Source organism: Pongo pygmaeus, chromosome 9, assembly GCF_028885625.2.
Source record: "Pongo pygmaeus isolate AG05252 chromosome 9, NHGRI_mPonPyg2-v2.0_pri, whole genome shotgun sequence".
Classification (NCBI taxonomy): Eukaryota; Metazoa; Chordata; class Mammalia; order Primates; family Hominidae; genus Pongo; species Pongo pygmaeus.
Window position 1 is genome coordinate 39,937,865 of NC_072382.2, and position 26,422 is coordinate 39,964,286.

The 26,422-nt window shown below is 40.8% G+C and overlaps 1 protein-coding gene across 4 annotated transcripts in view; it reads left to right on the forward strand.

Moving 5' to 3' along the window:
- The first annotated feature begins 360 nt into the window (after window positions 1–360).
- Window positions 361–26,422, forward strand: part of LGR4 (leucine rich repeat containing G protein-coupled receptor 4) — a 107,318-nt gene continuing 81,256 nt past the window's right edge. The window contains exons 1-2 of one of the 4 annotated variants that reach the window (XM_063671042.1): window positions 955–1,060; window positions 24,022–24,078. Coding sequence is in view for 2 of the 4 variants with exons in the window: in XM_063671041.1 (XP_063527111.1) it covers window positions 876–1,060 (185 nt within the window). In the remaining 2 variants the exon portion in view is untranslated. Of the gene's footprint in view, window positions 1,061–24,021; window positions 24,079–26,422 lie in introns of those variants that run through there. The other 3 variants (XM_063671041.1, XM_054438055.2, XM_063671043.1) reach the window with 3 other exon arrangements.

Below are 26,422 nucleotides of genomic sequence, written 5' to 3' on the forward strand. Positions count from 1 at the left end.
AGGGAAGTTCTACTTTCCAGGTCATCCAATTTAGGAGATCCAATTTCTGCGGAGGGAACAAAAAGACGGGTGGGGGAGGGAAAAACTAGACCCCTTGTCCTCCTATCCTTCTACCTTCAATCCACAACCTGCAAGACAAATCCAGCCAAGTCAAGATTTTGCCTTGAACCACCACCACCACTACCGCCACCACCACAACCACCACCACCTTGTCACTCACGCCCGAGAAACACGCCCCTCTGGTCCTACCCTTGGCCAATGGCGGCTCTCCTCTCTGCATAGTAATGAGCTCGCGACCTCCCCGGGCCAATGGCGCTCCGGGAGAAGGGATAGTTTTGCATGTACCTAAGTGATTTGCATAAGCCAGCGGCCGGGGGCTTGGGAACCAGAGCGTGCAACCCTAGAAGGGAAAAGGACGGGAAGAGATTGAGCCGCGGCTGGGAGAGAGCGAGCCAGAGTCTGGGTGTTTGTGTGAGAGCCACGGCGGGGGCTGGGGCGAGTGGCCGGCATGGCTGAAGGCTGCTCTCTGCAACCTTGAAGAGCCGCTGCATTGAGAGGCCGGGGACAGGGAGACCGGTGCGATGCCAGAGCGCGGCCCCCGCCGCTGCGCCGGGCCGGCCCGGCTGGCCTGAGCCGCCGGAGGAGCGGGGCTGCCTCTGCGCGTCCATGGAGCAGCGGGAAGGGCGAAACTCCGGAGCGCCGCGTCCCTGCGCCGCTGCGGCGGACTGCTGAAGGGGCCGAGCCCGCGCGGACCGCCGAGGAAGAGACCCCCGCTCCAGCCCGCAGGCCGGCTGCCCGGGGGCGGCGGGGGGCATCGGAGGGCAGCGGAGCGAGCAGCGCCGCGGGAGAGGCCGGCGCGGGAGGCGGCCGCAGCAATGCCGGGCCCGCTGGGGCTGCTCTGCTTCCTCGCCCTGGGGCTGCTCGGCTCGGCCGGGCCCAGCGGCGCGGCGCCGCCTCTCTGCGCGGCGCCCTGCAGCTGCGACGGCGACCGTCGGGTGGACTGCTCCGGGAAGGGGCTGACGGCCGTGCCCGAGGGGCTCAGCGCCTTCACCCAAGCGCTGTGAGTGCGGGCGGCCGGGACGCGGGGGAGGGGGCCCAGCGGGGGGCGCCGCGGGGCGGAGCCAGGGGTCAGTCCCACCCCACCCCGCCCCGCCGCCGCCCGGGCCTGGGGAGGGGGTCCGCCGGTCACCTGCGTGCGGGCTGCCTGGCACCCACTCCTGCGCCACGGGTTTTCCGCACTTTACCAGTCCGGGTTCGAGCCAGCAGTAGCTTTCGTTCCCAGACTTTTTGGGCACAAGCACCCTCTCACCCCACCGCGCACACCCCCAACTCACAAGTGCATCTGGGGCCAAGAAGGAGGAAGGAATCTAAAAACGCTTGCCCCTGGCAGCCTGTCCACGCGACCTTCCCTTCTCATTAGGGCCCTCGCTCAGCGGGCAGGAGTTCCGCCACTGGCGGGGCCGAAGGCGCCGAGAACTTGGCCTCAGTCTGCATACCGAGGCACGTCTCGTGGGGAAGCACCTGGAGCCTCCTGGGTTCCAGCATGTGGGGAGAAGAAACACCTGTACCTCAGTCAGGGCCAATCTCCTTCCAATTTGGCCCCATCCAGGTAGTGCGTCCCGGCACCTACCTCGGCCCAGTTCCACTCGGGACTACCCCACTAACGCCCAGGCTTCTGCAGCACGCAGGGGACTCCGAGAAAACAAGGGAGAATTACAGGGTTCTCTTGGTGGACATGCTCTTACCCAGCAAGGCCTTTTAAAGAAGGAATGCTGACCTGAGGTGCAGGATGTTGGAAGAGAAGCAAGTTCCAGAGCATATGCTCAGCCCAGGCTGCAAGGTAGCAGCAGGTTTCTAATGCACCTTCACGCAGCCAGCAGATCTTTTCTTTTGAGATGCCTGAGACCGAGAGACACACTCAAATGTTTCAGACTTCCAAAATCTCCCTGCTAAAACAAGGACTTGAGAGCTTTAGACGTTCCCCTGAGAAAAGAAGAGGAATCTGAACTAGGTGGTGGAGGTGGTGGCAAAGGCCACGGATAGAGGAGGAACAGGGTGACTGAGGGCAGAGTTTGTGTGTTCTTATTGCTTCTTGTGTTGCGTGGCCAGCTGATGCTTAAATCAGGAGCAGTCGAAGAAACGTGTGAGAGAGGAAGGGATCCTGAGGGGCCCTAGGGTAGAGGGAATTTCCTTTTACCTGTAGTGGAAGGGACCTCTTAGAAATAGACAGTTTTAAAGGACCCTGTGAAGAAATCTTCTTTATGCAGGCAGGAGCATTGCTGTATTTCCAGGTGGGTGGTGGTAAAGGTGTTCCGCTTGCCCTCTCAGGATGGACTTTTAGTGAGCATCGAGGCCTGTTGTCTTGGAACCTGTTTCTTTCTTCTACCTTCAGCCTTCCCCTCCCCATTTGTTATTTTTCCTGTCTCAGGTTAGTTTTAGTTATGTATTTGAGGTCTTTTTTTTTTTTTTCAGTTTAGTGAAGTTTAACTTGTCATTAAAAAAAAAAAGTTAACTTTGCAGTGAAGAGCATTTTGTTCATAAAGTTACATTAAGTGGGAAAGTTTGAGCAGGAATTGATTGAATCAAGGAAAGAAGACCTGTGGAGAGGAAATGGGACTAATTTTTCCCCAAGTTCTCTAGAAACGTTTAGGGAATTCGTGCAGAAAGAAAGGCAGAAAGAAAGGTCCCTTTACCTGAACCTCTTGCAAGGCTTTGCATAGAATAGAAAAGCACAATTTTACTATTTTGACTAGTTGTAAAGACCTTGTTTAGCAGATTCCTCACATTTTAGTGAGTAGACTTGCCCTATTAAGGAAACAGGCTGTTTTACATTAGTATCTAAAACCACAGAGAAATAATCACATTTTTATGAGAGCATACTCCTCTCTCCAAAGCATCTTCTGGTAGAACTCACTGAAGGCAGTGAAATGCTGTATCTTCAACTTTGGGCCTTAGAATAAGTTAGTGTTCATGGCTTAGGAAACAGAAAAATAATTGGTACCAGTCTAAATTAGAGTGCCTAAACTAGCATTATCTTAGCACTTTCTGAGCTTTGGTGGTGTGCAAATGTGTTTTATTTTCTTAGATTTGTGACCTATAGGTAGAGTGATCGTACATTCTGGTGACTCCTTATTTCTCCCTAGTACTCATTTCACCCTCAAAAATGTATATAACCACCCTCTCTAAAAGGATTTTCAAGGGCAGCATATTTGCATTTTACTCATGGGGAAACTAGCTCATTCAGTGATTCTCAAAAGCAGTATACGAAGCAAGGCCAGTGCTGCAGGTTTGCACACTCCAGTCAATCATGTTGCGATCACCTAGGGTCTTTTTCCAAGTACTTCCAGTCTGCTCTTCCATCTCAGCTTTACTGAGATACAGTTACACATCAGGAGACTAGTTCTGTGGTCTCTAAGCGTTTGTTCACCTATTCTTAATTGCTGGAGCATGTGAACCAAAAACCTCTGTAGTTATACAGAAAATTACAATCATGAAAGTAGAAGTTAAAAAGATGAGACTATAATTACTAATCAGAGTTCTTCATTTTCTTCTCATTGCTCAATGGCTTGTCCTGGAGTAGTGCTTTCACCTTCCCTGGGGACAGGGGTGGGGGGTGCATTCCACTTTAGAGATCCTGGGACTGACAGAGCAGTGATTTTATTTTACTCAACTTGGGACGCCCAGAGCCTGGTACATAGGAGGCACTTAAAAATGCTGGAGTGAATAAATAAGGATGCAAGGCCACACCGAGGAGCAGAACCATGGCATGGAATTCAGACACCATTCCCACAGGGGATTTTCAGATTCATTCTCAGCACTTAGCCTTTTGTCCAGATTTGAGAAGGTCCCAGAGAGAGAATACCTGCTTCTTCTCCTTGAGGCTGGTTGAAACTTGTTCAGTCTAACAGTGTCTGTTTCCTGGTGAAAGCTGCTTTACCGGAGTCTGGGGACAGCGTCAGATGTGATCCTCAGTACTATGAATGGGATTCCTGTATTCACACCATTTGCTACACCTGTAGCGACTATTTATGTTTTTGAACAACAATGTTCAATCTTGTGTCACAATGCACTGGCCTGTCACAATTCACCCTAAGGAGTGTTCAAGGCGGTAATCTTACTAATATTAAAATTCCCAAGTTTAATCAGAAGGATTCAAGGTTATTACTGTATTTGTGGTAATAACTCAATCACCTACATTCCAAGATTGGGAGAAGAGATGAAGTCATGGGGAGGGGAATGTGTATGTGAGTCCTCTGGTTTGTGTGTTATTGCTATGGTGTTTGAGAAACGTAGACCTTGAGCACAAATTTGCACGTCCTAGGTTATGTTTGGCACAGAGTTTTAAGATTAGCAAGGCTATTTCTGTGACTTCGTGAAGAAAGTGGTGGACCTGAGTCCTTGATCATAGCTTTACTATGCCACTGAGTAATTGAATGGCCTTGGGCAAGTCATTCACTTTTTTTTTTTTTCTCGTGACAATTCCCTCATCTGAAAAGTGAAGCAATTGGATTCACTTGATCACCTCTAAGGCTGCTGCTTACTTCCAGAAGTTCTATGATTTTATATTTTTTACACCATTTTAGGATGGCAAGGTGACAATAAAGTTATGATCCTCTCATAAAAATATCCCAGGAGTAGCAGAATATCCTTTTAGTTGAACTCACACCAACCTATTTATTACTTGGAGGAGTTCTTTGTGTTTAGAAGTGTGTGTTAGGAAATTTGCCATGGAGACTTGTTGCAGAATGCATGACTAGCTAAGGCACTTTGCTAGGGTAGAATAGCCCTGGTTGTTTCCTGTGGGTATGGCTTAACACTTGGAAAATAAAATCACTCTGTTTCAGTAATTTGGATGCCATACAAAAAGTTACTTAACATCCTCACTTCCATATAATTAGTCATAATCTCTCAAACTTTCACAGTGTATGTGTCCTGTACATGAGCAGGTTGTCGAGCTTTTTATTTAGAATTGAGTTACCTGAAGGACTTTAAAGTGTTTTTAAAGAATCTCCTTTTGGAAAGATCATCTCAGATTCTTTCCTAAGGTGTATTTTTTTTTTTTTTCCACTACTCCAAGCACCTTTCTTCTTTTACTAATACCGTTTGAAAGTATTTTTTTACATATTCTCTGATATCTACTGTGTATTTCCTGGCATGTCAGCTCAGTAATCAGTGGCTACATGTTTGTATTTATTGATGGTAGAGTTTTGTTATCTTTTGATTTCTGAATTACAGAAATCGTTGGCTTAGTTTGTGTTGTGTGTCTTTCTAGAGATGCATTAGTTTTATATACAAGTGAACTTTGTTCAAAACAAGAACGATATATGAATATCTTTAAGTATAGGTCCTTTATTTTCCAAACTAGTGAACCATGGGTTCTCTTTAAATATAAGCGAGGAAAAAATATTCTGCCAGGCATAGGGAGTGCTGGGTTCCAGATCTGTCAATAATTCACAGGAATGACCTTGAATGAGTCATATTCTTAACCCTTCATGACCTTATTTTCCACATCTGTAAAACAAGTCAACAACTCTTACTGCCAAAAGTGTTTTTGTTGTTGTTCTCTATTTAATTTTTTTTTTTTTTTTTTGAGACACACTCTTGCTCTGTTGCCCAGGCTGGAATGCAGTGGCATGACCTCGGCTCACTGCAACCTCCACCTCCCAGGTTCAAGCAATTCTCTGTCTCACCTTCCCGAGTAGCTGGGATTACAGGCACCCACCACCATGCCTGGCTAATTTTTTTGTATCTTTAGTAGAGTTGGGATTTCACCATCTTGGCCAGGCTGGTCTTGAATTCCTGACCTCGTGGTCCACCCGCCTCGGCCTCCCAAAGTGCTGGGATTACAGGTATAAGCCATTGTGCCTGGCCTTAATTTGATTTTTATACATTCTTTGGGTCTTCTCTATTGTGTTAAATGAAGTATAGGTGTCTAAACTGTAGAATCTCTCACCCACCCAGGAGACTCCTCCAGTTGTCCAGTTCACCTAGAATATTTCCATTGCATGGGGAACTCATGCCTTACAGGCAAAAGTATACTGGATATGATCTGAGCAATTCTTAAGACTTCAGGCCAGGTATGGTGGCTCACGCCTCTAATCCCAACACTTTGGGAGGCCAAAGTGTGTAGATCCCTTGAAGTCAGGAATTCAAGACCAGCCTGGCCAACATGGTGAAACCCCGTCTCTAATTAAAAAAAATTAGCCGGGTGTGGTGGTGCACACCTGTAGTCCCAGCTACTTGGGAGGCCGAGGCAGGAGAATCTCTTGAACCCCAGAGGTAGAGGTTGCAGTGACCCGAGATTGTGCCACTGCACTCCAGCCTGGGCAACAGAGCGAGACTCCTCTCAAGAAAAAAAAAAAAAGACATGAACCAGTAATTCCCTCACTTAGGGTTCCTTAACACTTGCGGTAACCAATAATGTTTTATAATTTCCAGTCAAACTAAATGCTGTGCCAGTTATGGTATCATAAGTGTTTAATGTCCAGGCCCTTGGCTCTTAACATTAGGATTGTAAGGTAACATTTGACAACTTAATCTCTTTGAAAGATCAAAGTTCTGTATTAGTAGGTGGATCCAGGCAAGTTTAGGCATATTCTTGGCCTCTGTCTCTGTCAAGTCTATCTCTCAGCTTCTTATTTTAGTCATCTTTATAATAATGGAAAGTACTGGCAGCCTGCAAGTTTGGATTTTGGTTTCTGGTCTCCTTGATTGTGCCTTTTATTCTCATTCTTCTAATCAATAAATAATGGACATTTGACTAGATGATGGCTAATGCCTCTCTTTGCTTTGAATTTCTGTGAATCTGAGTAGAATATTAAGTAAAGTTGTAAGAATCATTTAGTAATTTATGGAAATATTTTTAAGACTGTCTCCCACCTTTTCTCTATTAAAAAAGGATAAATATCTATAGAAGTACAGTATTTGTTGGTATACTTGGGTTAAAAGTTAAAACCCTGCCAAATGTGCATTTAACTCTGAAAAATAAAAGTAATGTAACTTAGAGTATTCTTTATAAGACAGCTTTGCTCTTTTAATTTTTTAAACTTGATCTCCAGGTTTTGGAGTGAGAAATATGTTACCCAGCTTGCTATTTAACCGTCCCGTGCGGCTTTCAAGTTGTTGGCAATGTTAAAGCTTGTTTTCCTATATAGAAAAGAATATGGATGACTTTTTTCTTTTTTCCCCCAACTTTGTTCGGTGAAGTGTGGTTTTTTAAAAGCTTGATTGAAGATGATAAAATGCTGTAATTGTAAATCCTGTCAGTGAAGAAAAAATCTAGGACATTTAGCAAATCAGTACTCTTACACAATGGCTAATTTGTCTGCCTCTCTTGACATTTCTTTTGTGCCTTTCAGCACCTGATGGTCACACTGTATGCTAGGTGTCAACTCTGTTGTCTAAAATTGTGTGAGTTAAAAATTGAGTTTAGAAATCAGTCTTAGCATGAGACAGATCGTGATTTTTTAGCTCATGTACAGTTGATAACTTCTCAACTTTCCAAAGACTAACAAGTTAGTATTCAAACACCTCTTTTAAATTGCAAATGTAATTGTGTAGTAGTATACTCTGAGTTTACTCACACATAGACAAATATTTGTTATTAAACTTTGTGTATGGCTGAGCTATTTTTAGCAAGATTTTTAAACATACTAAAATATTCTGTGTCGTGTGCAGGCAATTAAAACTCTGAATGATTGGGTTGGTTGGTTTTAATCTCTAAAATATGTCTTTTATACCATTACGTATTTTAATTGTCAAAAAAGCTCACAAGCCTGGTCTTCCCCCAACCACAAGATTTGGCATTATGCATCTCTTATTTTAGATGCAACTGACCGAGGTTCAGCAATGCCTTTCTAATAGTCCAGGTCCCAGAAATGAATATTTAAAATATATATACTTCTTAGCTTTCTGTCATGAAAGCTCTTATCGGTAAGGCATTGAACCACCCTCCTGTGGCAACATGTTGGTTCATAAGAATATAAGCATATCCTTGTAAGGAAATGTAAACCATAGATATTTTGGGAGGCAGCTGGGCCAAGATTGGGTATACGTTTAGATCCTAGGCTGGCCCGCTGTTTGTGCTAGTGAGAAAATGTGCAGAGGAAGCATATTTAATATGTTACAAGACATTTAGTGGTTCTTTATTCCTTATATTTAATTTGTAATTAAGTATTCTGAATCAAGATAAGCCTTTTTAAAAGGCTATGTAAACCCCTTTAGCTGGTTGTGTTTTCTAGATTTACACTAAGAGAATGCAGAGTTTTTTTTTCAAAGTTTTAAAAACAAAATTGATCCTTGAAAGAGTGAAACTCTCATTGTACCCTGGCAGCAAAGTACTTTTGGTATTTGAATCAGAATGTAGACCTGATATCCAGAGAAAATAACAAGTTAGATTCTCTCTTTCCCCTTATATTTTTAAAGTTCTATTTGGGGAAATTTTTCTTCCTAAGAAGAGTGACATAAATTTGGCAGGGAGATAGCTCCTTACCTTGGAGCTGTACTAGGCATAGCTAAGGAATGTGCCTGGGATTGCTTCAGGTCACACTTCTCCACTCCCCTCAGGCTTTGAGGTTCCTTATGTAGCTCTTAGTGCAAACAGCAGAGTCATTTAGTACAAGTGGTGACATCGAAACTCCCCTAAAGAGCTTTATTAGAGCTGTTTTCATGCGAGGGGAGATGAATTTTATAATTCGCACTCTCTTCAAGTGTCTGGTTTTGAAGTTGCTGAATGGGAAGTGTGTTTGCAAACTGGCGATCTCTTCTCTGAAACTCTAGGGAGTAAGGAGTGGGCTATGGCTAACTTCCTGGTTTCTCCCATTTCCCTAAGGGATCAGCTGTATGCCTAGAAGCCCTTGAAGAAACCATAAGGGTCATATATGAAGGGCTTGGCAGACCAGATATTTTCAGGAGGGAGGAAACTCATGGTTGCCACTCCATTCTAGATTGCCAGCCTTCTCCTGTGTGCAAACCATCTCAGAGAGCTGCATTTTTGCAGAATAATTCTCCAGAAAATGAGAGAACACTCTCTCTTGAGTAACTTAACAGGAACTCTTAGGCTTGCCTATCAACTCTTTTCTGTAGTAGGGGAGAGAAAGCAGATATGTTAACTGTGGACCTTCAGATTTCAGTTCGTGGAAACTGTTCATGTGCTCTTCAGCCTTCCGTTTTAGGTACTAAATTAATCCAGATTTTGCATATTTTAAATGTGATAATTGCTCTTTAGTTGCCCTTCAGGATCTCCTTCTCTCACACAAATTGAAGTGTACGCAAAATTCTTACTTAATTTAATCAGAGTTAATAAGAAGGGAACATTAAATGAATTTAATACATTTCAGATATCTTTCTGGCATGTTTTTTTGTTTTGTTTTGTTTTTTTGAGATGGAGTTTCATTCTTGTTGCCCAGACTAGCGTGCAGTGGCACGATCTCAGTTCACTGCAACCTCCGCCTCCTGGGTTCAAGTGATTCTCCAGCCTCAGCCTCCTGAGTAGCTGGGATTACAGGCACCCGCTACCACACCCGGCTAATTTTTGTATTTTTAGTAGAGACGGGTTTTCACCATGTTGGCCAGGCTGCTCTCGAACTCCTGAGCTCAGGTGATCCGCCTGCCTCAGCCTCCCAAAGTGCTGGGATTACAGGTGTGAGCCACCACGCCCAGCCAAGTGTCATGTTTTAAATATTACACATTATGGGTTTATTAACTGATATTTAGCAGTTTATCATAATCTCAGTTTTCATCCCTTCTCTGCTATTTCTGCTACTTATCTCATTTGATTAGTTTTTAAACATGTTAATTTTTTCTACAAGGAAAAATTTTCTTGTTGGCCTTCCATTCTCCAAGTTCATTTTGAGTCCATGGTCATGTCATCTAGCTTTTTATGTTACTATCAACTCTCCAGTCTTTTTATTTTTGAGACAGGATCTCACTGTGTCACCCAGGCTGAAGTGCAGTGGCGCAATCATGGCTTATTGCAGCCTCAACCTCCCAGGCTGAGGGCATCCTCGTACCTCAGTCTCCGAAGTAGCTGGGACTACAGGTGAGTGCCACCATGTCTGGCTAATTTTTGTATTTTTTTTTTTTTTTTTTTTTAGAGACAGGGTCTCACCATGTTGCCCAGGCTGATCTTGAACTCCTGGGCTCAAGTGATCTGACTGCCTTGGCCTCCCAAAATGCTGGGATTACAGGTATGAGCCACTGCGCCAGGCCCTCAGGCTTCTTTTTTAGGCATATTTTTATGAATAGATTTTCAAAAACGGTTTGTTTCTTTCCTTTCTTTTTCTTTTTTTTAAGAGTCTGGCACAAGAAATGAAGACATCCAAGTTCAGGAGGGCATTGTAGAGCTTGGGCAAGTCACTTAACCACTTTGGACTTAGCATTTCCCATGTACAAGAAGAGGCAGCTTGCATTATCTTCAGGGTTGCACCAAGGAAACGCTTCAGCATGACTTTTTTGAGTGACGCCGAATGAGAACGCAATTTGTTGTCATTTCTTGTGGGAGTGACTAAGCCGTTGTCTGTGTGTTATAACAGTGAATTAAAATTCTAACCCTGTTTCTTTGGTTCTTTGAATGTATATCAGGTTCAAAGCCCATAGACTTCACAGGTGAGCCACTGTGCTAATGGAAAAAGGCTACTCATCTGGTAGATTTTTCATGCAAAAATCCATGAAGACCCTGGTAGAGAAACAGTAGTACATCTGATTTGATAAAGATACCTTCTTGTAGATGGTGCTACTTCCCTCTAACAAGAAAGCCTTATGGAGGAGAGGTACAGTTTATCTGGAGGAGGGAGCTCAAGGGAAATCTTACATTTTTGCCTGGGTCTCTGTGACTTGTTGCTGCCTTCCTGAGACGGCTGGTCAAGTAGAAAGGTGCTGTCCTAACATGGGAACACAGGGTTTCTCTTCAGAGCAAATGGGCGTGTGATAGCCCATCCTTTAAAGACAGTGTCAGTGTGATCTGTAGATACTGACTTTCTACTTCCAGACTTTGTGACACTGAGCACTTTCATTAAAAGTCCTAACTCAGTGGCTGGGGGCTGTGGCTCACGCCTGTAATCCCAGCACGTTGGGAGGCCGAGGCGGGTAGATTACCTGAGATCAGGAGTTCAAGACCAGCCAGGCCAATGTGGTGAAACCCTTCTCTACTAAAAATACAAAAAAGAAATTAGCCTGGCATGGCGACGGGCACCTGTAATCCCAGCTACTTGGGAGACTGAGGCAGGAGAATTGCTTGAATCTGGGAGGGGGAGGTTGCAGTGAGCCAAGATCCAGCCTGGACGACAGAGTGAGACTCCACCTCAAAAAAAAAAAAAAAAAAAAAAATCCTAACTCAGTCTTTGGGAACCTTCATGCCAATGAGTGCCCACTGTAGTTTCTTAGATTACTTTATTTCTTTCCATGTGGACATAAGGAGCAGGGGTGTCCAATCTTTTGGCTTCCCTGGGCCACACTGGAAGAAGAATTGTCTTTGGCCACACATAAAATATACTAACGGTAACAATAGTTGATGAGCTAAAAAAAAAAAATGTGCAGAAAAATCTCATAACGTTTTTAGAAATTTATGAATTTGTGTTGGGCTGCATTCAAAGCCGTCCTAGGCTGCATGGGGCCTGTGGGCTGTGGGTTGGACAAGCTTGATGTAGAAGATGGGTAAGATTTATTTATCATGGACAATTTGGCTGCATTCTTATTTTTCACATCACTTTGGTTCTAGAAATATGCAGATTACAAAAGAACTTTTTAAGTATTTTGAAAGTATTTCTTTTATGATTTTACTGGTTATTGGATACCTATGTGTTTTTTATTTTTTTTTTAATTTATGGAGATAGGATCTCATTTTGTTGTCCAGGCTGGTCTCAAACTCCTGGCCTCAAGCGATCCTCCTGCCTCAGCCTCCAAAAGTGCTGGGATTACAGGTGTGAGCCACCGTGCTCCTATTTTTTTTTACATTTGAGATTAATGCATGGTTTTGTGGCTAAAGAAAAGCTTATTATCTTAAAAGTAAATTTAGAACTAAAATCCTTTCTTTAAAGTATTACATATTTTTAAAAAGTTATATGACATTCTTAAGCACGGTGAAATCTTTCTCAGAAACTTTAAAAACTTTTCTGAGTTTTGATTCATACCTGATTTAAACATAAATTATAAAGCCAGAGTAGTAGCTAACGTATGCAGTAGCACTCACAACCTATTTAGATTGGCTAAGTGTTTCAAATACAGTTGTGCATTTTCTACCCTGGGTCTCTTTCTTTAAAAAAAAAAAAAAAAAGTTTGAGGTGTTTTTCCCATTACCATCTTGACATCTGCCTGGTTACACATGAATAGCTTGCCCCAGTCCCTCAGCAGGGAGACTACCGTGGCCTTGCTTTCAATAGCCATGTCACTGACAAAGAAAACATATGGAATATTTCATTCTTACCCTTCACACACAGAGTCTGGGGCTGTGAGGGCATGCAGCAGAATGCTTCATGCTTCATGGTAGGTTGGCAAATCTGTGCACAAACCACAGGCTCTGCTGTTAGTAATCAAACTGTGTTTTCCAGAGCCTCATTACATTATGTAGAAAGAAAATCCCTTGTTTTGGATAAATCAATTTCTAATATCAGTTTGAATTAACTTAGGATGGCCTGCTTCCATGATCAGTTTTCCACCTAATCATGTATTTCACCAAAGGACATTTGTGTATGCGTGAGCACAGGGAATTTGGGTATTACTCTCCCAGATTTGATATGTGGTGTGTGTTGGGATCACAGATGCTTGAATTCCCAGTAGGATAGGCCTTGAAGACTGCCTGCCTTTATGTTTATCTTCTTGTCAGTCCACAGAAAGAGATCAATTCATCATTGTCCTGCTAGCCAAACACTGCTGCAATGACCTTTAAAGGTTTCTGTTGCATATAGTATTAGCCTTCTACTTGGGGGCTCGGTTTCAGGTCAGCTAGCATTGAGGGCTTTGGTCTGTGGCATCTGAAGCTATAGTATTGAGGCTCATCAGCAGGTGTGACAGGAGATGGTCAAGAACATGAAATAGAAGGGTAAGTTAATTCCTTTCTCATCTCTTATTCTTTTTTTTGAGACGGAGTCTTGTTCTGTTGCCCAGGCTTAAGCATAGTGGCGCCATTTCGGCTCACTACAGCCTCTGCTTCCCAGTTCAAGTGATTCTCATGCTTCAGCCTCCCGAGTAGCTGGGACCACAGGCACATGTCACCACGCTTGGCAGATTTTTGTATTTTTAGTAGAGACGGGGTTTCACTATGTTGGCCCCACTGGTCTCGAACTCATGACCTCAGGTGATCCACCCGCCTTGGCCTCTCAAAGTACTGGGATTACAGGAGTGAGCCATTGCACCCAGACTCTCAGCGCTTATTCTGTGTTAAAAGAATTTGCTGGCCAGGTGCTGTGGCTCATGCCTGTAATTGCAGCACTTTGGAAGGCTGAGGTGGGTGGATCATGAGGTCAGGAGTTCGAGACCAGCCTGGTTAAGATGGTGAAACCCCGTCTCTACTAAAAATACAAAAATTAGGCAGGCACAGTGATGGGCACCTGTAATCTCAGCTATTTGGGAGGATGAGGCAGGAGAATCACTTGAACCCAGGAGGTGGAGTTTGCAGTGAGCCGAGATCGCGCCACTGCACTCTAGCCTGGATGACGGAGCAAGACTCTGTCTCAAAAAAAAAAAAAAAAGAATTTGCCCTTCACACCATCCTGGCTGAGGTGGCATTCCAGAATTCCAGAAGGAGGAAAAAACCCCCGCTGTGACATCCAAAGTAAAGAAGATTTATGACGTTGGCAGAGGAAGTAATGACATCCATTTCATCAGGGTCCTTCCCAACCCTCAAGTTACTCGAGCCTGAGTTTCTAGTTTCATTGTTTTTCAGACATGTAGACTGGTTTTGATAGACAGATTCATTTATGAAGAACCATGAAACAGAAACTTTTAAAAATTTAACCATAAATGAGCCAATAAATTTAAAGGAAATCTATTATAATCAAGAACTACAAAAGGAATCACTCTTTTGAGAAAATGTGAAAGGCAATAATTTCTTTTAGCACGTTGTTATTCAGCTTATGTTCAGTAATGATACCAAGAACCATCAGAAATAACTTCTAGAAGAGATGTCTATATAAATTTAAACATGTGGCTATACCTGAGATAAAATAATCAACAGGAGCTTGCTTCCTTTTAGATAAATCATCAACTTCTATTTGTGGTTCCCTTTTTATTTATTGCCTCCATATTTTTATCCTAAAATAAATGGTTTAATCTTAGATGTTCCATCTTCCTTACTTTGACTGCTTCTTTGACTTTCAAAACTATGAATTCAAGGCCCGGGATGGTAGCTTACGCCTGTAGTCCCAGCACTTTGGGAGGCCAAGGTGGGTGGATCACCTGAGGTCAGGAGTTCGAGACCAGCCTGGCCAACATGGTGAAACCCTGTCTCTACTAAAAATACGAAAATTAGCTGGGCATGGTGGCGGGTGCCTGTAATCCCAGCTACTTGGGAGGCTGAGATAGGAGAATTGCTTGAACCCGGGAGGCGAAGGTTGTAGTGAGCTGAGATTATGCCATTGCATTCTAGCCTGGGTGAAAAGAGCGAAATTCCATCTTGAAAAAAATATTTTAAAAAATTAAGAAAACAAAAAACTACGAATTTGTAGAGAAAACTCTCCCAAGCTCCTCAATTTTAAAAGTCATCCTTTTTAGTGTTCAGTTCTGTGAGTTTCAAAATGTATGCAGTCATGTGACCACCATCACTGTGAAGATACAGAGCATTTCTTCACTTGCTGAATTTCCATGCCTCTCTGTAGTTATCTCCTCTCTTCACCTCCAACCTCTGACAACTGCTGAACTATTTTCTACCTTGGTTTCCTCACTTTATGTAGTTTTGCCTTTATTAGGATGCCATATAAATGTAATAAAGCAGTGTAGCCTTTTGCGTCTGGCCTCTTTTACTCACCATACTGCATTTGAGATTCTAACATGTTGCATATATTAATATGTAATACTCACTGAATTTTCTTTTTCTTTTTGAGATAGGGACTTGCTTTGTTGCCCAAGCTGGAGCACAGTGGCATGATTACAGTTCACTGCAGCCTCTAACTCCTGGGCTCAAGCAGTCCTCCTACCTTAGCCCTCCAAATAGATGGGACTACAGGCATGTGCCACCATGCCTGGCTAATTTTTTTTTTTTTTTTTTGCAGAGATGGGGTCTTGCTGTGTTTCCCAGGCTAGTCTTGAACTTCTGGCCTCAAATGATCCTCCTGCCCTGGCTCCCAAAATGCTGGGGTTACAGCTGTGAGCCACTGTGCCTGGCCAGTACTCATTTTCATTGCTAAGGAGTGTTCCATTGTGTACGTATACTATAATCTGTTTCTCCATTCACTAGTCGAGGGACATTTGCCCTAGTTCTAGTTTTTTGGCTATTATAAATAAAGCCACCATAAATATTCACATAGAGTTTTTGTATGAACATAGGTGTTTATTTCACTTGCATAAATACCTAGAGTGAGATCCTAGGTCATATGGTAAATGTATGTTTATAAGAAAATGTTGGTCTCAATTTTAATGTCTTAGACTGTGGTGAGGTTTGTTATCACCAATTACTTATAGTCACAATATATTGTTAGCATGGTATGTAGTATTAGCAAAAACTGTTAAAAACTGATTTTGTTTAAATGTCTGCTTTCTTTAAGTTCTTTAAACTCCTCTATGCTGAGAATGTCTGCTTTTAAAAGAGAAGAATTCTTAGCTCCCTTTATGATACCTAGCAGTTGCTGTAATCCCTGCCAGAGACTCCTGTAGAAATTACCCTAATGTGAAGCATTTTGCTTACAGTGAAAAAAGTTTGAATTATTAATGTATTCATATTTGGGATGTCTGATTTTTTAAAAAATGGAAATTTAGTGAAGAATTGCTGGGCCTACCTATATATTATGCATTTTACATGTGCTAACTAGAATTTCCACAGTAACCATCTTGGTCCATGGCAGGAGTCCCATTTTATCACTGAGCAAACTGGGATTTAAAAGGATTAGGTAACTTGTCCAAATATCCCACAGTTAGTGGGTGGTAGTTTGTGAAGCTCAGGTGTTCCATATTTAAGTTTGTTCATCTCTGTAGTTTGCTTAGATATTTGACAATTTATCAGAAGAGGAAAAGGTGAAATGAGAAACAAAATGGTGAGAAGCTACAGGTTATTACAGGAAAAAAAAATCAGAACAGAAAAAAATGTGTACCCAAAAAGCACACATGCATCTATATGTCTGCATACACTGGGAGACTATGACTTGATTTAGAGTCAAAAATCTACACAACAGATTCAAAATCTATTGTGTAAAATGAAGTTATCTGTTATTCATAGCGGAACTTTTAAAAAGTATCTCTAACTTAGTCTTTTTGCTTTTTATACATACTTGTTTAAAAGCTTTCACATCATTTCCCATGTTAATAGTGTTTTTTTGTGTGTGTCTGGAAAGTATCAGTCATATGCTTTTTGACTTGGTTTTTCCTTCTTCCGTGGACTTCACTTACATGGTATATGAGGATCAGATCTGTTAGTGGACTCACTTTTCTGTTTCTAAAGGAGCAAATTTCTGAATGTGCTCCTTTAAACCAAAACTTTGCAGTAGATTAAAAAGCAAAATGTGCAGTATGATGGTTTCCATATAGCTGCCCCCTTTCACTCAGTGGAATTTCCTGCCTCTCCTGTTGAAGATGTTTTTATAGAGAAGTCAGCATAAAAGTGAATCACTCATGAGCCTTTTTTTCCCCCAAGGCATTTCATTTAGTCAACTTGGTATTAATTTAGTTGGTACTCTTTAGTTGACTCGAACACTGTGTGTGTTGATGGTGTGAGCTGATGTTTGTTAAGCTGTTAATGTTTTACAGACTTGATGGGTTCCCATTTGGATCTGTGTGCTCTTTCCTTTAGCAGCAGGGCTATTATTCATGATTGAATCTGTGGCCACAGTTTTAATTTTGAATGTACTGGTGATAGCCAGCCTCATCCTAAACAGTCATTTGCTTGGTGATTCTAAAGGTTGTCTTCTTCCCCTGGAAGCATTTTGCTTTCTCATTTCACTTATGTTGCATTCTTAGTCATGAAGAGCACTCTGGTCTGTCCTGTCATTCAGATAATATCATTACCATCCTCTTGTTATTAACTTAGATGCTCATAATAATGTTATTGAATGCCAGGCACTAAATGAAGTGCGTAACACGTGTTATCTATTTAATCCTCCCAATAGGCCTCTAAAGCAATGCTATTATTCTCCCCATTTTAGAGATGGAGAAACCATGGCAAGTAGGACTTATTACCACTAGTAATGAGAGGTTTTGCAGGTAGGGTGTTGGATCTTACTTTTATAGACTAGGGTTATTTGGTTGAGTAGGCTGTATAACAGCCTTTCAGTGCTCTTCCTAAGTGTAGGCGTTCATCCATTGTACATGTCTTAGGTATCAGAAACTTCTCATTATGTAGATGGGGAATTAATTCTGGAGAGGTTTTGTTTTGTTCTGTGCTTGAAGTGTTCTCAGCTCCTTAGAATGTAGATTTGGACAGGATCTTAAAGGTCATCTAGTGCAGTGGATCTAAAACTCTTGTTTATTATTGCCCACCCATCAAAAAGGCTATGCCGTTCCATGGGGAAAGCAAAAAGTCAATTTCTCCCAATGTTGTATATTATATTAACCTGTTTATAGACATGGTAGTTATTATTTGTTAAACTTTTCAATCACATAAATCATAACACCAAATTCTTGTTGATTTTTTTTTAGACTTTTTCTCCCTTCTCAGTGTATTTCTATTAAGAGCTGGCAGTTGATCTGGCTCAAATTCCCCATTTAATGGGGGAGAAATCCAATTACATTCAGTTGTATGACATGACCAGAATCATTTATAGCGCTCCAGGGTATGTTAAAAATGAAACACCCAATCTGTACAAAAAATAAATTAGCCTGGCGTGGTGGCACACACTTGTAGTCTCAGCTACTCAGAAGGCTGAGACAGGAGGATCACTTAGAGACCAGGAATTTGAGGCTGCAGGGAATTATGATGGTGCCACTGCACTCCAGCCTGGGTGACAAAGTGAGACCTGGAAAAAAGAAAGAAAGAAAGACAGACAGACAGACAAGGCAAGTGGCAGAGCATTATCAGAAGAGATGGTCCTTTCTTTGACTGTGTTAATCTTTAACATTTAATTTAATATTAACATTTAGTGAGACTTTTGACTTGTGTTGCTGTGGCTTGTGTCTGTTGGATGACAAGATAAAATTTCCTGTGCTTCTTCCTTGTCTTCCCAGTTTTCCATGGGCTCAGTACTTTGTTGAAATTGTAGGAGATAATTTGTGGAGGTGAATAAAAATGTTTAATGTAAATAATTTTGCTTTTTTTTTTTTTGAGACAGTCTTTCTCTGTCTTCCAGGCTAGAGTGCAGTGGCGCGATCTCGGCTCACTGCAACCACCACCTCCCTGGTTCAAGCAATTCCTCTGCCTCAGCCCCCCGTGTAGCTGGGATTACAGGTGCATGCCACCACATCTGGCTAAGTTTTAGTATTTTTAGTAGAGACAGGGTTTCACCGTCTTGGCCAGACTGGTCTCGAACTCCTGACCTCAGGCAATCTATCTGCCTTGGCCTCCCAAAGTGCTGGGATTACAGGCATGAGCCACCATGCCCGGACAATAATTTTATTTATTCAAACTATTCTTTGAGAACTACAAATATTTGTATAATGGTTCATGGAATTGTCAACCCAAACGTATCTGTGACAGATCTCAATCAATTTAGAAAGTTTATTTTGCCAAGACTAAGGACTTGCTTGTGACACAGCGACAGGCAGTCTTGAAGACGTGGTTGGGGTACAGCTTACTTTTATACTTTTTAGGGAGACATAATATATCAATCAATACCTGTGAGATGTACATGGGTTTGATCTGGAAAGGCGGGACAACTTGAAGCCAGGGAGCTTCCAGGTTATAGGTAGATTTAACAATTTTCAGATTGGCAATTGGTTGAAAGAGTTTAGTTTTTATCTAAAAGCCTGGAATAAATAGAAAGGAATGTCCGAGTTCCAATGATAAGGGGTTGTGGAGACCAAAGTTTTATCATGCAGATGAAGCCTCCAGGTAGCAGGCTTCAAAGAGAATAGATTGTATTATATATGTTTCTTATAAGTCTTCAGGTCTGTGTTGATGCTAATGCTGGTTGGCTCTTACTGAATTCCAAAAGGGAGTAGGATATAATGAGGCATGTCCAACTTTCCCTTCCCATCATGGTCTGAACCAGTTTTTCAGGTTAACTTTGGAATGCCTTTGGCCAAGAGGAGGGTTCCATTCAGAAGGTTGGGGCCCTTAGAATTTTATTTTTGGTTTAAAGAATCAGTACTCTTTCAACTTTAAAATAATAATTACTGAGATAATAAGTCGGAACTTTAAAAATTAATTTGTTTAACATTTGTTTATTAAGTGTCTGATGTGTTCGGGACTGTTTTTGGTGCTGGGGACACAGAATTGAACAGTATCTGATGCCATCCTTGCACTCCTATAACTTACCTGGCAGGGGGGTGGGGGGTTAGTGGTAGACAGTAAATAAGCACAATGAATATAAAAGGTCAGGTAATATTAAATACTGTCAAGGAAAATAAAGCAAGATGAAGGTGGTTTGCTGTTAAAGTAGGGTAGCCAGGGAAGGCTGGAATGAAATTTAGATATTAAGATAATTAGTCAATATCTATAGGAATATGAATCCATCTTAAGCAATGGCAAAACAAAATTTAAAAATTTCCTCTTGGCCGGGCGTGGTGGCTCATGCCTGTAATCCCAGCACTTTGGGAGGCCGAGATGGGCGGATCATGAGGTTGGGAGTTCGAGACCAGCCTGGCCAACACAGTGAAACCCTGTCTCTACTAAAAATACAAAAATTAGCTGGGCATGGTGGCAGGCGCCTGTAATCCCAGCTACTCGGGAGGCTGAGGCAGGAGATTTGCTTGAACCCAGGAGGTGGAGGTTGTGGTGAGCTGAGATTGCACCACTGCTCTCCAGCCTGGGCGACAGAGCTAGACCCCGTCTCAAAAAAAAAAGTTTCCCCCTACCCCATAGTGACAACTTAATTAAACATAAAAGTCACTGTGCATGTAGGAGCATTAAAAAAGACAATAAAATAAAAAAGAAAAAATATAAAAAGGTTTGAAATCAATGTGGCAGAATAAATTGGTATGTCAGTACAACAGGCTATTACACAGAAGTATACAAACTATTGATACACATGACTATGGATAGTTTTCAATGGTATTAAGGCTGAGTGATTAAAACCAAATTCGACAGTGAAACCCCGTCTCTACTAAAAATACAAAAAAAAAAAAAAAAAAATTAGGCGGGCGAGGTGACCGGTGCCTGTGGTCCCAGCTACTCGGGAGGCTGAGGCAGGAGAATGGCGTGAACCCGGGAGGCGGAGCTTGCAGTGAGCCGAGATCGCGCCACTGCACTCCAGCCTGGGAGACAGAGGCTCCGTCTCAAAAAAAAAAAAAAAAAAAAAACTCAAAAAGTTGTATACTGTATGATTCCAAGTTTACTATAAATGACAAAATTGTAGTGTTGGCGAACAGACCAGTGGTTGCTAGGGTTGGAGATAGGAAAATGATGCGAGAGAAAAGTGTTGCAGGAGGGCATTTCTTTGCAGTGATGGAGCAGTTCCTTATCATGATTGTAGTGGTAGTTACATGAATCCATCTGAGTAGGGTCTGTAGCTTTAGTAAATAGTGTTGCATCAAAGTAAATTTCCCGGTTTAGCTATTACATTATGGTCATGTAAGATGTTGCCATTGGGAAAAGCTGGGTGAAGGGTATGCAGGAACTGTCTGCACTATTTTTGCAACTTCTAGTGAGTCTTAAATTATTTTTTAAAAAAACAACAACAAATATACCAGATCTGTTGAGAGTCCTGAGAAGTCTTAGCCATGGCCTTACCCCTTAAAGATGATGAGGAAACTGAGTCTCTGAGGTAAGATGACAGCCTGAGGTTGCAGAGCCAGAGTCTCAATCTAGATCTTTTAACTTTCACATCAACATTATTTTGCTCCCTGAGAGCATAACCAGTTTTAATTTGCTATTGAGCAATTGTTGGAAGATTATGTGGGTGTCTATTTTTCTCCCCAGCTTCATGCCCACATTCCCCCCAGCTATGTATGTGTGTATGTGAATTCTCTTTTATGTTCTGAAGCAGAGAAAGTACAATATGCAAATTATGCATTAGGTTTATAATTTAAATGATTTGAATCATATTTTTGAATGGAATGGACATGGATCTCCTATTAGGAAAGTATTTTATTACTGAGTGCTTGGTACAGTCTAAGTAGTATGAAGAATGACCTTGGATCTCTGCCTGTGAATTAGTAGCTGAATGGTGTTTTACTTCTGATGATTCAGTATATTTGCCTTAATTACTGGATTAACCAATTTCTTGCCTCCCACTAAAAGCACACACATTTATCTAAACAGAGGATGAATGAATGAAGTTTTAGGGACTAATTTTTGTGGTATTTAAGCAACAATAGTCTAGATTACCCACAACCTTAATTTCCTTTCATGAGTCCTGTAGATGGGCTTTGTCACCATTTACACTTGATTACTTCATTGTTAACCCCAGTGATGTGATTTAGCATGCAAAGACTTAATTATTCCTTTCTGGCCTAGTGAGAAATTTCCTTCCAATAATTGCCTCCACTGCCCTTTAGCCTCTTTAAAACATTTAGTTTGTTTGAAACAACATGGTTGCTCAGTAAGCAATTCCAAGCTCAGCAGTGCCTGGCGCTGTCTTTGGACCATAATTTATACCTTTGACATAGTGACTTAGGCCTCAGTTCTTAAGTGATGTCTGGTGGTTCTTCATTAAAATAGTGGTGTGAAGCATTTGTCTGAAGTTATGGTTCCTAACTAAATGGTTCTAAACAGTTCTCTGGTGGTCTCTTTAAATTTAACATTTCTTTATTTTAAGTGAAAAATTGTGCCAACTTTGGAAATAAAAGTTGACTCTTTAAACTTTAGTTTTAAGTATTGAAAAGTACCATTCATTTAGTTGTGAATACTAAAAACTGTAGTGTTTTTAAGAAGTGTTTTTGTAAGGAGTCCTAGAAATAGTATAGATCCTTACATAACCTAGAAATAGTAATCCTGGAAGTAGTATATAGATCATTACATAACCTGCCACTGGACATTATTCTGTCCCAGGGTATCAGACTTGTTGGAGAAATTGAAAGGTTTATGAAGAGTTGGCAAAGAAATGGTTTTGTTTTGTTTTTAAATATAGGTGCATTGCATCTAGCACCCCAAAGCAAGGAATGGATGTGAGAGCACAATTTTCTTTCTTTTTTCTTTTTCTTTTTTTTTTTTTTTTGAGATGCAATTTCGCTCTTGTTGCCCAGGCTGGAGTGCAATGGCACGATCTCGGCTCACCGTAACCTCCGCCTCCCAGGTTCAAGGGATTCTCCTGCCTCAGCCTCCCGAGTAGCTGGGATTACAAGCGTGTGCCACCACCCCCAGCTAATGTTGTATTTTTATTAGAGATGAGGTTTCTCCACGTTGGTCAGGGTGGTCTCGAACTCCCGACCTCAGGTGATCCACCCACCTCAGCTTCTCAAAGTACTGGGATTACAGACATGAGCCACCGTGCCTGGCCTGAGAGCACAATTTTCTGTGTTGAGTATTTTTTATTATATAGCAACAACATTATGGGAAATTCTGTTTCATTTTCCAAGTGGAAGTTTGTGGAATTGAAAGTGTCTATTTTCTACCAGGGGAAATTGAAGATATTCTGCCAGAAGGAAAGTATTCTGCCAGGAGGAGTTGAAAAGTATTAATTGTACCATGTTTCAAGTAGAGGAATGTACTCTCTACTGACAATTTATAAGGCTTGTTGAATGTTGCTTTTTAAATTTTTTTGGTAGCATAGTTTTAAGCTTTAGTCTTAAGGCCCTATTGCCCATCTTCAAAATTCTGTCCCTTCCTGTGTCCTTAATATTAACAGCTTCATTTTGCTCAGAGGACCTAGAATAACAATAGCATATAGGGAACTGGATATTATACTATAAAAATACTAGTATGCCAGTCTTTTGGAAAGCAGAATATCACATTCATCAGACTTAACGAAAGCGTTTTTCGGGGAGATGTAGCCAAGTTCTGCCTTTCAGTTTCCATGTTGTACAAGGCATTTTTGCCTCAAATCATCAGCTTTTAGGGGAACCAACTTTTAGCTAACCTAGAAATAAGTCAAAGGAACACTCACTGAAGAGATATTGGTAATAAAGCAGTTCTGATTGTTAAAATATTGATCAGGAAGCATAGCAGAAACAATTGAAGCTCCATCCTGTTATATTTTCTGGAGTGTTTTTAAAGAGTTTAGAATATTCAGCTAATTATAGACATACGTGATTTGAATTCTGGAAGTGGTATCTCCTACAGAATTTTTCTCAGAAATGATATAATTGTCAACATTTTAAACTTAATTTTTATTTTTATTTTATTTACTTTTTATTTATTGGTCTTCTTCTTTTTTTTTCTTTTTTTAATAATAGTAAATAACCAAGCAATTTTTTGATTTTTTTAAGAGACAGCGTCTCACTTTGTCGCCCAGGCTGGTGTGCAGTGGCGTGATCATGGGTCACTGCAGGCTCAAGCTCTTAGGCTCAAGTCACCCTCCTGCCTCAGCCTTTTGAGTAGCTAGGACCACAGGCACAGGCCACCATACCTGACTAATTTTTTATTTTTTGTAGAGACAGTGTCTCGCTGTGTTGCCCAGGTTGGTCTTGAACTCCTGAGCTCAAATGATCAACTTACCTGGGCCTCCTGAAGTGCTGGGATTACAAGCATGAGCCATCTCGCCTGGTCGACATTTGACAAAATGATTGAAAGATTTTTGTTAAACTTTAATTATTATGATACTATACATTCAATATTAAAAAATAAACTCTTAGGCATGTCTTGAGGATTCACTCATTATACTTAAGTAGGTATTGGTTATTTTACAGCACCTGATAAATATCTGGACAGTGTTGATGATGGGCAGCATGTTCTCTTGGATGAAGGTAATACAAATAATATTCTTGACTTCTGATAGTTTTATTATTATAAGTTAGCTAATTTATGATAGTTAGATATTGTCAACTAGGTGAGCTTTACCTCCCATTTGCATACTTCCATAGAAAAATAAGAAAAGATGTAAAAATTTATTATAGTGTGTCTTTATTATGTTTTATTTAGTTTTTATTAAGTATCAGTGAGTGAATGAGAAAGGCATTTGTTGGTAGTCTTAATCTAGTGAGAGTAGAGGTGAAAGGCAATACTCCTGCCCTCAGGGGGCTTGCTTCAATGGTTGATTTAAGGAGCTCATTTTTGTTAGTCTCATTACTCTCTTCTAGAAAAATGGAATATAGTAAACCTACCTGATATTTTCAAACGCAAATACGTATCTGTAGCTTTAATGTTTTATTCAGACTCATGAAATTAGTGTTTCATGACAAAATAATTTGGATTATGAACAAATGTATAGCAAAATCATTTTGTTTCCGTACATTCTTTTCAGCTAAAGAACAACTGAGGCAGGCAGGGCATGGTGGCTCACGCCTGTAATCCTAGCACTTTGGGAGGCTGAGGCGAGCAGATCACCTGAGGTCGGGAGTTCGAGACCAGCCTGACCAACATGGAGAAACCCCACGTCTACTAAAAATACAAAATTAGCCAGGCATGGAAGCACATGCCTGTAGTCCCAGCTACTTGGGAGGCTGAGGCAGGAGACTTGCCTGAAACCAGGAGGCGGAGGTTGTGGTGAGCTGAGATCATACCATTGCACTCCAGTCTGGGCAACAAGAGCAAAAACTCTGTCTCAAAAAAAAAAAAAAAGAAAAAGAAAAAAAAGAACAACTGAAACTCTGGATGATTTATTCTAATTTAAACATGATTCTAACTTACTGATGATTTTATTGAACTAGGTCTTACTAGATTGCCACATTTAAGCCAGTGATCCTGTATTTAATGGTAAGGTCTTTGAAAAGAGCATTATGGAAACAAAATGATTTTACCACACATTTGTTCATGATCCAAATTCTTTAATTTCATGCATAAGTAGTTTTGACTCTTACAGTGCTACAGAGAGCAATAACTGTAATCATAGAACCACAGGATATAGACCTGGAACGCATACATGGTGCTATGTTAACATGGAGCATTAGTGAGAATTATAAGGTTCATTGAAGTATATTAAATATAACATGCATAAACCCTATTACTTTCTATTCCTTTAGTGAAATGCGATACTTTGGTTGTACATATATTTTTAAAAATTTAAAGACTTAACACACTGTTGACAAAATGCACATTAGTCAAACATATTGTGAAAGCATAGTGTCAGCCATGAATACAATAGACATACATTTCTAGATGCTTTGTCATAGGCTGAACCCCAAAATTGGGGTTCAGCCTAGGAGACCACAGGAATTCTTGGCTTTGCACAGGAAGGAATTCAATAAGAGTGACAAAGTTAAGTCAAAACAAGTTTATTAAGAATGTAAAGGAATAAATTGGCAGAGCAACCCCAAGGGTTGCTGGTTAGCTATTTTTATGGTTATGTATCATATGCTAAACAAAGGGTGGATTATTTATGCGTTTTCCAGGAAAGGGGCAGGGAGTTCCCCAGAACTGAGGGTTCCTCCCCCTTTCAGACCGTATAGGGTAACTTCTGGACATTGCCATGACATTGTAAACTGTCATGGCACTTTAGTAAGCTAATATATTATAATTAGCTTTAGTAAGCTAATATATTTTATAATAATATATTATATATTATATTTTTATAATAATATATTATATATTATAATATATTAATAATATATTATATATTATATAATATATTATATAATAATATTATATAATATATTATATAATATATTATATAATAATATTATATATTATATATAATATATTATATAATATATTATAATAATATAATATATAATATATTATATAATATATATTATATATTATATATAATAATATATAATATTATGTATTATTATAATATGTAATATATTATATATTATTTAGTAAGCTAATATATTATAATTAGCATATAATGAGCAGTGAGGATGTCCAGAGGACACTTACACCACCTTGGTTTTGGCAGGTTTTGGCCAGCTTCTTTATTGCATCCTGTTTTATCAGAGTGGTCTTTATGACCTGTATCTTGTGCAACCACTCCTGCTGACCTCCTATCAGCTTCATGCTCAGAATCATTTGTAAGCACTTTTTTTTTATTATTTAAGTTCTAGGGTACATGTGTACAACATGCAGGTTTGTTACATATGTACACATGTGCCATGTTGGTGTGCTGCACCCATTAACTCGTCATTTACATTAGGTATATCTCCTAATGCT